Source organism: Drosophila arizonae, chromosome 2 (genome assembly GCF_054131065.1).
Source record: "Drosophila arizonae isolate 15081-1271.41 chromosome 2, UAZ_ARI_1.0, whole genome shotgun sequence".
NCBI lineage: Eukaryota > Metazoa > Arthropoda > Insecta > Diptera > Drosophilidae > Drosophila > Drosophila arizonae.
In genome coordinates, this window is record NC_142922.1 from 26653037 (window position 1) to 26666218 (window position 13182).

Below are 13182 nucleotides of genomic sequence, written 5' to 3' on the forward strand. Positions count from 1 at the left end.
AGTTAAGTAACATCTGTTAGTTAACATAACATCACAACATTAGTTGGCTGTTCCCATTAGTAAATTTCTATCTCAGTAATATTCCCTCTATAGCTCGCCAAAGTTTCTAACTATTGTTTTTATAGCTAAGTACCATTCCTCGAAAAAATTGATCGTAAATTCTAAGAAAGCTGTCTTATCAGTCCTACATAGAGCGAGGAATAGAGCACGTATAAATGAACTGAAAAATCGTTATCTATTTTCTTTCTAGAAACTTAACATCATTTACAACACTATTTACAAACTATTCAATATAATTTTAGGTGATATTATTTTTCGCCAGAAAGCTTTTAGTCAAATTGAAACTATTGAGAAAGAAAAGCTTCGACAACCCACAACGAAATTGAGAAAACCATGAAGCTTTATTGAGTTAGGAGTAAAATTGCCTTAAACTTCCATTTAATCTTCATGAGGATATTGTAGATATTGTTTTATTATTTTAAATAAATATATTTCCATTAGTTTCGCTTTCAGTCGTTTAATACAAATGTATTTCTGTTGGGCAAATTAAATTAATTCATGGGGAAGTGTTATGGCCAAAGTAAGTGTATAGCAAAGACAGCAGCTTGGCGTTCGACTCTCCCAACCAGCAATAAGGCGTTAAGGCAGGCGCATGCGCAGCTCGTTCGGAGGTGCAGTTGGAATTGAAGCTGGCAGCATCTTAGTTGCGGTTGTAGTTGTAGTTGCAGTCATAGCCATAGTCGGAGTTGGAGTTGGAGCTGGAGCTGGAGTTAAAGTCGCTTTCAATTTAGCAAACGTGCAGTTCAAAGCTAGGCGCTGATTGGGGGCAAATGTGCGGGGCAACGATGCCATCGTCGTCGTCGTCGTCGTCGCCAGCGTCGAGTTCAAGATTAATGGCGGCCAAAGCGATGGAGACGGTGGCTCACAAGCTGCAGGCGTGCGGTGTACACGCGATTGGCACGAGTTTGTTGCATTCGGCCCCCGGCCAGGCAGCCAGAGAGCTGGCCAGGCTCTGTTTGCGATCGGACTGGGCCGACTAGTTTGTCGAGACTAGCCGTTGTGTGGGAAAGAGCCAAAGGACTGCTGTATGTCTGTCTGTCTGTCCGTATGTCTGTCTGTATGTGAAATCAGGTCACGGCCTCATTAGATCTGCCTTTGTGTGGAGCGTGTGAACAACATGTCATAATCCCCTTGGCTAGGATCGACGAACGTAAAATGAACTTATCAGCGCCGGGGCTCGGAGCCTTGATTATAAATGACAACAAACAGGCGAACAAGTAGCAATAACAGCTGCTCCCAACAACAACATAAACAGCAACAGCAACGGCAACGGCAACAGCAACAGCAACAACAAAACACCAAAAAATCACAAGAAAGGAAACAAAAATAACAGCAACAACAACAATAGTGCCCGAAAACCCAAAAACCCGAACAACCCAAGTGAAATTCTTATAAGCCCTTTCCCACACTCGCAACGGTGCGCCGCCTGCGCCAGGACGGAAATGCACAGCGTCTTAGTTTACAGGGGCCACAATGGAACAGGTGCAGCTGCTGCCCCCAGTGCGCGCAGAGCCATCGAAATGCCTACGTCACTGCGCCCAAGCGGCTTCAGCTGGACAAGCTGCAGTAAACCAGCAACAACTACTGGGCCCTGGCTCTGGCTCTGAGTCTGGCTCTGGCTCTGGCAGCGGCTGCGGCTGCGGCTTCGGGTACCGTGTGAATGTGAAAACAAAGTCAGTCGTGCATAAATGACGGAACAGGCAGTGCACAGTGGTGCCAAGGCAATTTGCTGCAGGCCATTAAGTGCATGTGAGCAATAAAACGGGAAATTTTCTAAATCTAGTTGAAACTTATTTCAAAAATATAAAAAATAAAATTAAAATTAAATATATTATATAAACCTAAGAAATATAAACAAAATATTTGTAATATAGTAAATTTGTATGATAATAATAATAATAGTTCAAAAGAAAAAATATGAATAATAATATAATATTAAAAAAAAAGAATAATATTTATATTTCGTATTTTTATATTCGAATGTATATTTGATTTACTTTATGTTCGATAACACTAATCAAAACATGTTTTCAACCAATAAATACATTAGTTAGTTTATTTATTCATTATTATATTTCCTCTTTCCCTTATTAGCAAAAGTAACAGGCAGACATTTTACAGCCTCTTTATGAGCTTATGCCAATATTTACATTTTTATGATCATCAATTTAGTGAGCAATAAATATTTCTGCACATTAACTAATAATTTTTAATACTTTAAGGCGATTAGCAGGGAGTTGGCATCGGAACACGCCTAGTTAACAGTTTTGTCACATGTTCTCAGGCAAATTTCCATGTTTATTTTTGCCATAATATTCACACTAATCTCTATAATCAATTTGCATAAATATACTTATTGTATTCGAATATACTTATTGGGCAGTATATATGGTTTTAAAGCATTCTCAATTGTAATCCAATCAGTTGCTTCACATACAACAACTCTGGCACCACTGTGCAAACGGCATCGTCTTCATCTACCTGCAGCCAAAACTCATCAAGCGGCCCTTGTCGATTGTACGTGCATGGGAAAAGTACACACAAGCTTGTGGATTCCTGTTGGAATTTATTTGGGAAATACGCGCACATAAAAAGCAGCTCCCTCTCCCTCATTGCCATCGATGAGAAGTGTCTGCATTAGTATGTGTAGCGTGTGTGTGTGTGCATGAGAGTGCACTCAAATTTCGTACGGTGCTCGGTGCTTGGCCTGGGCTCGTGAGATCAGCCGGCATACGATTTCACTCTTGACTGGCCATTGGCAGCGCTGCGGCTGCGCCTCATATATAAATATGAGCGCCGGCTGGCGCAGCAGCATCAGAAAACGAACGACTCTCGCGAGGTGCGCACACGCAACGACTCGCTGCTGAACAGAACCTCACAACCTGAACGAGTCGAGCAGAGCTTACACAAAAGCTAACGCCATGTATCTGGATACGAAGAACTTGACAGCCGGCAACAGCAACAGCAACACAGCGGCAGCAGCAACAGCAGCTTTAGCGGCGCCGAAGGCGGGGAGGCGCATGCGCAAAGTGTGGCAGCCACTGCGACGCCTGTTGACAGTGGGCGGCAAGGGCAGGCCCAGCTGCCAGCCGCATCCCAACAATGTGGATCTCAATAATACGCAGCTGTTGCCACAGTTGGAGCCGCTGCAGGCGGACAACAGCGACAGCAGCAAAACAACGCCCGATGAGTCTATCAGCAAGTTCGCCGAACTGTCTTTGCAGCAGGTGCACGAGGAGCTGACACAGACGCCACCACCGCCCAACACGCCCACGCTGATCAGCAGCGTCTACGTGGAGAAGGCCACCGCACAGAGCTGCAACGCCTGCCACCATGGACGCAACTGTCAGCACACACATCACAGCAGCAACATCAGCGACCGCGCAGCCCACAGCTTAAATGTCAGCGCAGTGTCCCACTCCACGCCCACGCCCACGCACACACACACATCTAGCGTGACGCCCGCAGCCACACTGTGGGATCTGCCACTGCCGCTGCAGTACATTAGCACCGACAACGGCACCTTCTTCTGGGCCAACACACAGGAGCGCGTCGACGACGACCTGCTGCACGCCTGGCTCTGCCAAAGCTTTAGCCAATTGCCCGGCACGCTTTGCTAGCCACCGCCACCGCCACCGCCCCCCGGCAGACTCCAAATGTGTTCCCCATAACAGATCTCAATTTGGGCAACTCGTGACTGCACCTCGACCCTCGAACCCCGACAGTCGAGTTCCAGCATTGGGCAGCCCAAACTCTTATTAGTTACTTGTTCACACAATTATTTATTTTCTTACGCAATATTTACTTTGTCAATGTGATATCAATTTGCAAATAAATGAAAAACTATGGAAAACTATGCGAAATGTGGATCTGTGCTGATGCCAAAAAAATCTCTTGGCATCAAAATATATCTCTATTTGTATTTTTTATCTCAATAGCAAAAATATGCAAACTATGAAAAAAATGAATTTTTTGCACATATTGAATAATTTCTGGGAAATATGTAAAATCTTGATTTTATTTTTGCATATATTGTAAAGTATAATTTTATTGCAATATTTCAATTGCAAAATATGGCAGCTACGGAAATTATTGGATTTGATTTTATTTGGAATAGTATATGTATATGAACTATAGAAAATCCTGAATTTATGCAGTTAATTTTAAATTAAACTAAATTTAAAATATGAAAATATGTTTACCATAAACGCATATACCAAAAATTTATATAATTGAAAAAAATATTTTAGTGGCAAAAATATGCAAATTATATTATTATGCTAAAATTATTATTAAAAAAATTTTTTAATTATTTTTCATTTCATGCTTTGAAATATTATTTTTATTATTATTTTTTGTACTTTATTTTTGCATATATTAAATGTAAATTACATTGATTTTAATGTACATTTTTTAAAGTGAACTATAAAACTCAAAATATTTAATTTTTTTTTTTTTATTATATATATATATAAATATTAAAAATATTATATCAATATACAAAATTAAGATAAATATATACTCTAACGACATATATCTCACATTTCTTTTATAAATTATATACATTCTTTAAATAAATCTATATCAATATATATATATACAAAGCAGATTTAAACACATTTCATGAATTCTTAATCAATTTTAATTTCGATGTTTAATAAAAGAAAATTTCCCAATATAACTTTTTATTGCACAGCTCAGGACCAATTAACACATTACTATTCTGTGTTTATGAAATATTTCTCCTATTATTAAGTTCAAAGTTGTCTACAAATTCAAAATTAAAAAAAAAATTTGTATTTACAAGTTAGAGCTGATATTAAATTAAAGCTAACTAAAAGTAAAGAAAAGTCAATATTAAATTTCTCCCATTCTTGATATAGAAACTTCTAGAGATGTACACATGAGTTATCTATAATTAAGCTATCAATTTCAAATATGAGCAAAGTTATCGCATCAAAAACTTTAAAATGAGAAAACTTTTTAGAGCTTTTAGCAAAGAGTTATTTTTGCATGATAATTGCGATGTTGTTAATGAAAATTGGCAGACAAACAGATAAATTTCTAAAAATCCATAAAAGACCTAAGCTATGGATTTTTCGTGATTAGATAAGCTATAGTATTTAATCTGTTGTTTTTTTTTGTTTTTCATTTTTTTTTTTTGTTTATTTATTATGTTAGTTGTGGTACCCCAGTATTAGCCTAATAAATATGCGATTCAAATGATTTTCCGTTAGTCAGTTTATATATATTTCTAATTAGAAATCAATTGTGTGAGTAAAGGACATATGTTCCTGTTTTGAAAAAGTTCAGCAAGTCTCGGCCTGAAGAATGCGGAGAAGCTTAGCGGTATTGACGCCAGCTGCCATTAGGGCGCAGTTGAAGATCTCCAAGACGCAGTCGTTGGACACGAGGCCGCGATACTCGCCGTTCGTCGCGCACAGAGGCTTGTAGATCATGGGGCAGGGCTTGAGGCAGCCAGCGCTGTCCATTTTGATATTCAGTTGCTTGTCCAGATTCTCCACCTTCTTGGAGGTGCACCAGGCCATGTCAGTGGCAGCGTAGACTAAACAATGAACCGTTAGAAATATGGAACGGCAACAATTGATTATCGAGCCATTATCGACTTACCCGTCTGGGCGTTGCGTGCACGGCGACAGTTGCTGGCCTTCAGGTTGCACAAGCTGGCGAACTCCTTGAGATTGAAGCCATCCGTTCCGCACACCGGCTGGTAGATGGCCGGGCACATTTGCGGACAGTCCGTCTCGTTGGTGGACACCGATGTGGCACCTATGCCGGCGATGAGAGCCAGGCAGCAGCAGAGCGACAAAACTTGCGAATTCATTGAGCGAACTTTTATTTGTTTTTCTTGCGAACGTGTGTTGTAAATATTTATGTATGTTTGTATAAATGAATATTTATTTTCTTTTCCTTTGTTGGTTTTGGTTTTGGTTGCGTGGACTACGTGTGCTTTCTGTTAGCTATAGCTTACAATTGCTGTTACTGTTTGGAAATTCATTGATTTATATATATTTATACACAATTGCCGCCACTTCAGCGGCAACTCGGTTCATCTTATCAGTTGTGGACTGATAAGGCGAATGCCTATCTCAAAATGCGACATGCAATGTGTTTATTTTCGGTCTACAACGTTCTGGCTCGTACCATGGCCGAGGTGAGTAATACCCGTCGTTTGTTATGCTCTAATTGACGGGCCTGTCTGTCTGATGCCAACAGCCATTAGCCATCAATCGATCGGCAATCACCGAGAATCGACATCTATATTGTTCTCTTGTCAGCTGGTATCTTGTTTATCACATCTGAACAACATTTTCTTATTGTTTTTTTGTTTTCTTTTTTGCGATAACTTCGGGGAATCATTTGCCATAAATACATCGAATGGATGTGAGCAAAATATATGCGATGTCATCAGGGAGCGTTTGTTTACCAATTCCCCAACTTGGGAGTCTGTCTCATTTACGTAAACAAAACTCATTTTATTCGGAATAGATATAGTTACATATTTTCAGTGGAATATCAGAAATAAATTGTTTTAAAATACTTCCACTGAATTTGTTTGGAAAACTTTTAGTTAATAGGAAAATAAACATATACTCATTTAAAAAAAAAAAAAAAAAAAAAAAAAACAGATATTATTGCATTCATAATAAGAAAAACATAGTTCAATTCCTTGACCCATAGAGGGAATCTCAAAGAATCGGATCTCTCGCATCAAAAGTCATTAAATGTAGCACAGTCCGTAAACATCAGGAGTTACTGCATGATGCGGAAATGTATTGGAATTTATTTCAGCGGCTTTGCCATTTAATTGCGGCTCAGCAGAGTCGACTTGTCAAGGTTACGCACAAGCCATGACCAATCGCCAATAAATCTTGAGGTTTTTTATTTGAACCCGTTTGACAGCACTCGCCTATACAATCGAGATCTAAACTCACATGGCGTGCTCAATTAAAATCTTTGCCTAGTTTTAGAGTTGTTTCTGAACAGATTACCTATAAAAATCTCTAAACAATCTATCAATAAATCTGCGACGTGCTTGAAATCCGAAGTGATCAAACAGTGAGCACGAAAGTATGCTTTAAAAAATTCTGCAGCTGTGAAGGATCAAATTTAATTTGCAATGTAGTCCTTAACAATCAATCAATTTGTTAAATTTTGGGGAGTTAAATATTGATAATCAAAGTAGTTTCCACAAGTTTCTTTAAAGTGTTTTAGTGATTTGGAGTTTTCAGATAGTTATAGATAGATATAATTATACTCATTCACGAAAGTGAATCAGTATATTGGTTTTGTGCAATGTCCGTCTTGCTGTCCGTCCGTCTGTCCGTCTGTCCGTCTGTCCGTCCGTCCGTCTGTCCGTCTGTCCGTATGAACGCAATCTATTTCGGCGCTATTGAAGCTAGAGACTTGAAATTTGGAACACATACTCGTGTATATCTCCGATTTATAAAGTGTTAAAATTTTCCCGATCCGCCCACTAGGGGCGTGGCAAATCGGAAAATGCATTTTCCGATATACCAGAAATCATGTTTGTTGAAGAGCTAGAAAGCTGAAACTTGGTATGTAGGTCCGCGTTGACCACCCAAGATCACGAGCTATGGCGGATATATCTACGCCCATTGGGGGCGTGGCAAATCGGATAAAACTGTATCTCCTAAAGTTGTAAACCTAGAATGCTGAAATTTTGCACGTCAGCTAATGGTATGATTCTTTAAAGTCTGAAGATAAATTATAAGTCTACGCCCGTTGGGGGCGTGGCAAATCGGACCTGAAGATATAGTGATTTTTTAAATTCTCCTATATTTTGGACACTATTGATGGCAGAGACCTCAAATTTTGTACATATACTCGGACTGATCACCCAAGACCAAAAAGTTTTGTCGGATATATGTCCGCCCACAGGGGGCGTGGCAAACCGCAAAAGTTTATATCTCCTAAAGTATAATAGCTAGAAGCTTCAAATTTGGATAGTTGAGTTACTGGTAGCCTCCTCTATCGATTCCACAAAAATAATTTTTACGCCTCTTTAGGGGCGTGGCATATCGAAAAATACCCTGTAATTTTCACATTTTTTTAGGGTAAGCATTCAAACTTTGCAGTTAGGGTAACGTTATCTCTTTCTAAAAACTGACCAAAAATGAGGTGTCTACGCCCAGTTGGGGCGTGGCAAATCGGAAAAACCTGTATATTCTACAGTATTAGAACGAAACTTAACTACTAAATTGTTGATGGGATGTGAATGAGTATTCCGCAGTCGGTAACGCCCGACTGCAACGTTCTTACTTGTTTTATTTATAGATAGATAGTTTTCAGATAGTTATAGCTATAATTTTAAATTATTTTGCGCTGTTATTATAAATAGTTTATTTTATTTAATGCAATACCATTATACTTATATTCATAAAATTTAAAAGATATATATCAGAATTATTTTTTAAATTGATTCTGACCTAATATACATTATACAAAATATATTAAATATATAGTCATAACATAAAATTAAATTGATTTAAAATTTATGAATAGCAAATTTGGGTTTAATTTAATATAATTAAAAATAGTAGACTTTATTAAAACAGAAATGGTTGATTATAATTACAATTAATATACATTAATAATAATTATTAATTAAATTTAAAATTAAAACAAATTTTACGAAAATAATACATATGTATGTATATATTTTTAAATGTATTCAAGCTTATATTAGTAATGATAATTATTATTGGTATTATTTTAAAAATATATTGCATTATATATAAATATATTTATAATATAATAAAAAGTTTTTTGTTTTATTTTGTTATGTGTATATTTATAGGCATCATTTGAAAAATATTTATTTTTGTATATTGTGTATATTCATATATTAAATGACTTATTTTGTTTTTATATTACATGCATGCATATTTATTCGTGTAACGAACTTCTGCCTCAGCACTTAGATCTTTATGTGCCTACATTTTGTGTATTCCGGCTGCCCACATTGTCCCTCATCACTTTAATGGTAACATTGCAGCGGGCTAATTTGTGGCAGCAATCGCCACACACAAAGTGCTTAGGCAACAACAGCAACTACGACGACAACAACAACAATAATGACTCTGTGTCGGCTAATCACCGCTTAATGTGTTCACACACTTGTTGCTCGCGGCGCCCTTAGCCAAGAGTCAGCTCGTCGAGCATAGACATGGTCAAAGAACTGGCCAACAATGTTTTAACTGCCGCTGCGGTTGCTGTTGCTGTTGTGGCGGTTGTTGCTGCTGTTGGTGTTGGCCAATCAATGACCGCTAAGCGCATGCCGGTCACGCACGCGAAGGCCGCCGCTGAGTTGTCGCTGAGAATTGGGCACAGAGGCGTACATTAAACCCCAGCAGTTCGGCAGGCTCCGTACACCTGTGCCCGTGCCCGTGTGCAGGCCTGCCCAGCGTACTCCACTCGCCACTCGCCACTCGCCAAGACAAAGCGGCGCATACGACACCAACACACAGGCAAGTGGGTCCATGTAGCGTTCGCTTGTAAATGCAAATGAATAGAGGTAGCCAGTCGGGCAGCACAGATCCCAATCGCAGCAGTGGCAATCATCGTAAGCATTATCAACATCAGCAACGGCATTCCATGATGGTTCTTTCTTCCAATTCATTGCCGCCGTGCATACGAAATTAATTATGCGCTGTCGCAGCCAATTTAACAGAAACTTATATAGCTACTTAATTTACGTCACGGCGCTACCAGAATTTTATTCAATTCCCCGATTCTTTTTCAATTTTTCCACTTTTTTTTTTTATATTTTTCTTGTGTGACAGCAATTTGCATTTTTAGTGTAGGAGAAATGCTTTAGTGATTGATAGAGCGACAGAGATAGAGAGACAGAGAGGGAGAGAGATGGGAGTGTATGAGAACGATTATCTTTTGCGGTACTGTTTTTATGCCCAATTTCAACGTCCGCCTCGAAACGCCTTGGCATGTGAGTCTTGCGTGTCTGCCGCGACTGTGACTGGCCCGTGACTGGAAGGTGTTGACGTCTACATGTTGCATTTTAATTGTGGCTTTTGATATGGGTTTTTCCTTAGCACAACAAGCACCAGCACCAGCACCAGCACCAGCTACAGTTCCTTCTCCTGTCGACTGACTCTTTTCTTCTTTCTAGAAAAGCACATAAATAAGTTGTACGACACGCGGCGACAAGCCCGTGCAAGCAATTGCCGTGAAGTTATGCACACCATCGCCATATTTGGGCACACAGGTGGCGGTGGCCTTAGCCAAGGCAAGTGACAACTGCAATAATATGATGACACTGCAGCCGGAGTGGGAACATTTCATATTGGCTGCCAGCCAAACAAGCCAATAGCCCAATGGAATGCAAGCCATAAAATGTGCACACACTCTGCAAAGGTTGCCCAAGGCAAGGTCGACTTATAACAGAGTGGAAGAAAAGTGTACTTGAGTGAATTTTCTTGGATCTACATCTCATTGAAAGTTCATGAACTCGGAGAGAAATAGACAAAGGGAGAGAGAGAGAGAGAGAGAGAGAAAGTGGCAGATAATGATCTTTCAATTTACTAGCTATGATTAGTGTTAATAGAATTTTTATTTGTCGTTGGATATTATATAATAAACATACAGGAATCGGTCACGATTTGAAACCCAATTTTATTAAGTATAATTACTCATATAAAAAATAAATAATAATTAAAAATATCTAAATATTACATTAAACTAAAGTCGAAGAAACAAATTTTTTTTCCCTGATTTCCCATTTTGAATGAGTTCAGTGTAATAGAAAATTATCAAATAAATTGTAATAAAATAAATATTTAATAATCAAAGCCTTCATATTATAATAAAACACTTCAAATATTTTACCTAAAGTTGCCTTTGACATATGTAGGCTTATGATTTCTAATGATTCTATTAATTAAATAATAGCTAAATTTTCTTTTGCTCCACCGTCTATTCCACTCTAAGTATCCCACATATCAGAATTGCATTTTGTTTTAAGATAAGCTCATATTTTATCTATTTTAAAACCTCATAGCATACATCCATTTTAGATTACCTGCCTTGACTTTAATTGCCTCCGTTGTTTACTTTTAATCAATTTTAGCTACATTTTCAAATGCATTGTCGAAAAAAAAAAAATAATAGTAATAAATCGGAAAAACCTTTCAAAATAAGAACTTCAACTCTATCGATAAGTCGTATGGCGCCACATATCGTTGAAGTCAACAACAACAAATTGTTTCGAAAATTATCTAGAAAGAATGTGTCGCATCCAAAAGTATAAACACATACGTCTCTTATCTGTCACGTAGAGGAGCAAAACATATTTTACGAGCGGAGCACAGGCAGAATCTCATATCGTAAACATGTTGAGGCAGCTACTCAATTGCGCGGAATGCCAGACGTCATAACACTGCTCGAGATATATGAACGATGTGCATAAAATATGTTGAAGATCTGTTTGGATCGTAAAACTGAAATGCCAAACCCAAAATCCAAAACCCGAAACCAATTAGAAACCAAGTGTAATTTCAGTTTTTATATCTTTTCTTGTATTTTGTAAAATATCTTTTCTTGTTTTCATCATCTCTGTGTTAAAGCTGTCATTTTCTATCACAATGTCTTAAGAACTAATGGAAGCGCTGGGATCGCTGAGTTGATTTGAGTTAAGATTAAGTACGATGCTGCCGCTGCTGCTGCCGCTGCCGCTGTCGCTGCTGATGTTGCTATCACAATGTTGCATGCATTTAAAGCTTGTTGATAATTGAGGCCGGGACGTGGGCTTTCGAGTCTTAAGCCTGGGCCCAACGGTCCTGGTACTGCATGAACGGATGCTGTTGGCTGGAGTAGCAGTAAGCGGGCTGCAGCAGATCGGCATCGACGCTGGCAACTGGCTGCAGATTGGTCGTCCAGAAGAAGGTGCCGGCCTCGGTGCGAGCAAAGCGTACGGGCACATAGATGTCCTCCTCGCTGTCGAGCTCCTGCTCCTGCACCAGCTGGGCCAGCTTCTCGTTGGCGGCATTCTCATCGATTTCGGCATAGTAGACCTCCTCGACCTCGGCGTTGCGCAGATTGTCCACTGATTCGAGTGATTCAAGTGAGTTCTGGCGGCGCTGATGTTGTTGTCGTTGCTTCTGCTGCTTCTTGAAGAACGTCTTCAAGACCTGCTTAAGGCTGTAGCTGGTCTTCATTTTGTTGTTGTTGTTGTTGTCGTTGCTGCTGACTTGTTGGCACATTTTTGAATTTGAAATGGAAAAGCGAATAGGTTTCTTGTGCTGTTTGTGTGTGTTGCTTGAAACGCTGACGATGTCAGAATGATTTCCCAACCGAAAGGCAACCGCTTTTATAGCTGCCTGAACGCTCCGCTCCGCTCTGCACCGCACCGCATCGCACTCAGCGGCAGCGCAGCCAAACAAAATGCATTTCCTGTGGCCGCAGACGAGGGGAGAGAGCGCACAAGAGAGAGAGAGGGAGAGAGAGAAAGACACACAGTTAAGGAAACGCTAAAAGACCCTCTGACAGACACGCGTACGTGGTACGCACCTCACCCTCATTGAAAACGACCGTGGCGAGAGAGATAAGATGGTTAGCAGGTTAGCCGGTTAGCTGGTGAGCGAGCGAGCGAGCGAGAACCTGAACCTGAAATTTGAAGCCGAGGCTCCGGTAAGGGCAGCGCAGGTAGTCCAGCCTGTTTTCCAGTATGTGTAGGAAGTCGAGAGTCGCGAGACTCGCTAAGGAAACGTAAATGTACCCCCGATTCACAAAAGGACAGCGAGAGAGAGAGAGATCGATAGGGATAGTAGGAGACAGAGAGAGAGAGAGGGGAAGAAAAAGTGCAACTGTTCTGCCATACGAAGTGTGGGAAACAATTTTTTGGTACCCTAAAAATTTGGAAGGAAATGTATTCAAGTGGCTTTGGCTTCAAAACGAATAACAACAGGCAGGTGTTCCTTCGTAAAATTTCTCACGACTCGAAGGAAGCCAGGACACAGAAGACGAGGCCCAATATTTGTGCATGGGATCATCATACGGTTAAAAGGAGTGCAAATTGTTGTCCTAATGGGCAATCAACATAAAGGCTGTATACCTTAGGGTATA

General features: G+C 39.7%; 3 protein-coding genes across 3 annotated transcripts; 1 reads left to right on the plus strand and 2 right to left on the minus strand.

Moving 5' to 3' along the window:
* The first annotated feature begins 2855 nt into the window (after positions 1 to 2855).
* E(spl)m2-BFM (Enhancer of split m2, Bearded family member) lies at positions 2856 to 3916 on the plus strand. Its single transcript, XM_018000414.2, has one exon. The coding sequence runs from the start codon at positions 2982 to 2984 to the stop codon at positions 3678 to 3680; it is 699 nt and encodes a 232-aa protein (XP_017855903.1). The 5' UTR covers positions 2856 to 2981; the 3' UTR covers positions 3681 to 3916.
* A 1367-nt stretch (positions 3917 to 5283) lies between these two features.
* On the minus strand, positions 5284 to 6079 carry Kaz-m1 (Kazal-type protease inhibitor m1). Its single transcript, XM_018000418.2, has 2 exons — positions 5692 to 6079; positions 5284 to 5626 (listed from the first exon to the last, which is right to left on the minus strand). The coding sequence occupies exons 1-2, from the start codon at positions 5903 to 5905 to the stop codon at positions 5370 to 5372; spliced, it is 471 nt and encodes a 156-aa protein (XP_017855907.1). The 5' UTR covers positions 5906 to 6079; the 3' UTR covers positions 5284 to 5369.
* Positions 6080 to 11613: 5534 nt separating this feature from the next.
* E(spl)malpha-BFM (Enhancer of split malpha, Bearded family member) lies at positions 11614 to 12421 on the minus strand. The gene has a single exon (XM_089465531.1). It carries the CDS (start codon positions 12318 to 12320, stop codon positions 11877 to 11879), a length of 444 nt encoding a protein of 147 aa, XP_089321657.1. The 5' UTR covers positions 12321 to 12421; the 3' UTR covers positions 11614 to 11876.
* Between the last annotated feature and the right edge of the window lie 761 nt (positions 12422 to 13182).

Excerpts from the sequence above, each read along its gene's own strand:
- Kaz-m1 (XM_018000418.2), bottom strand. The coding sequence starts at position 5,905 with ATGAATTCGCAAGTTTTGTCGCTCTGCTGCTGCCTGGCTCTCATCGCC. Across the intron at positions 5,627-5,691 it reads TGCACGCAACGCCCAGACGG|TCTACGCTGCCACTGACATG; the intron begins GTAAGTCGATAA and ends TTCATTGTTTAG.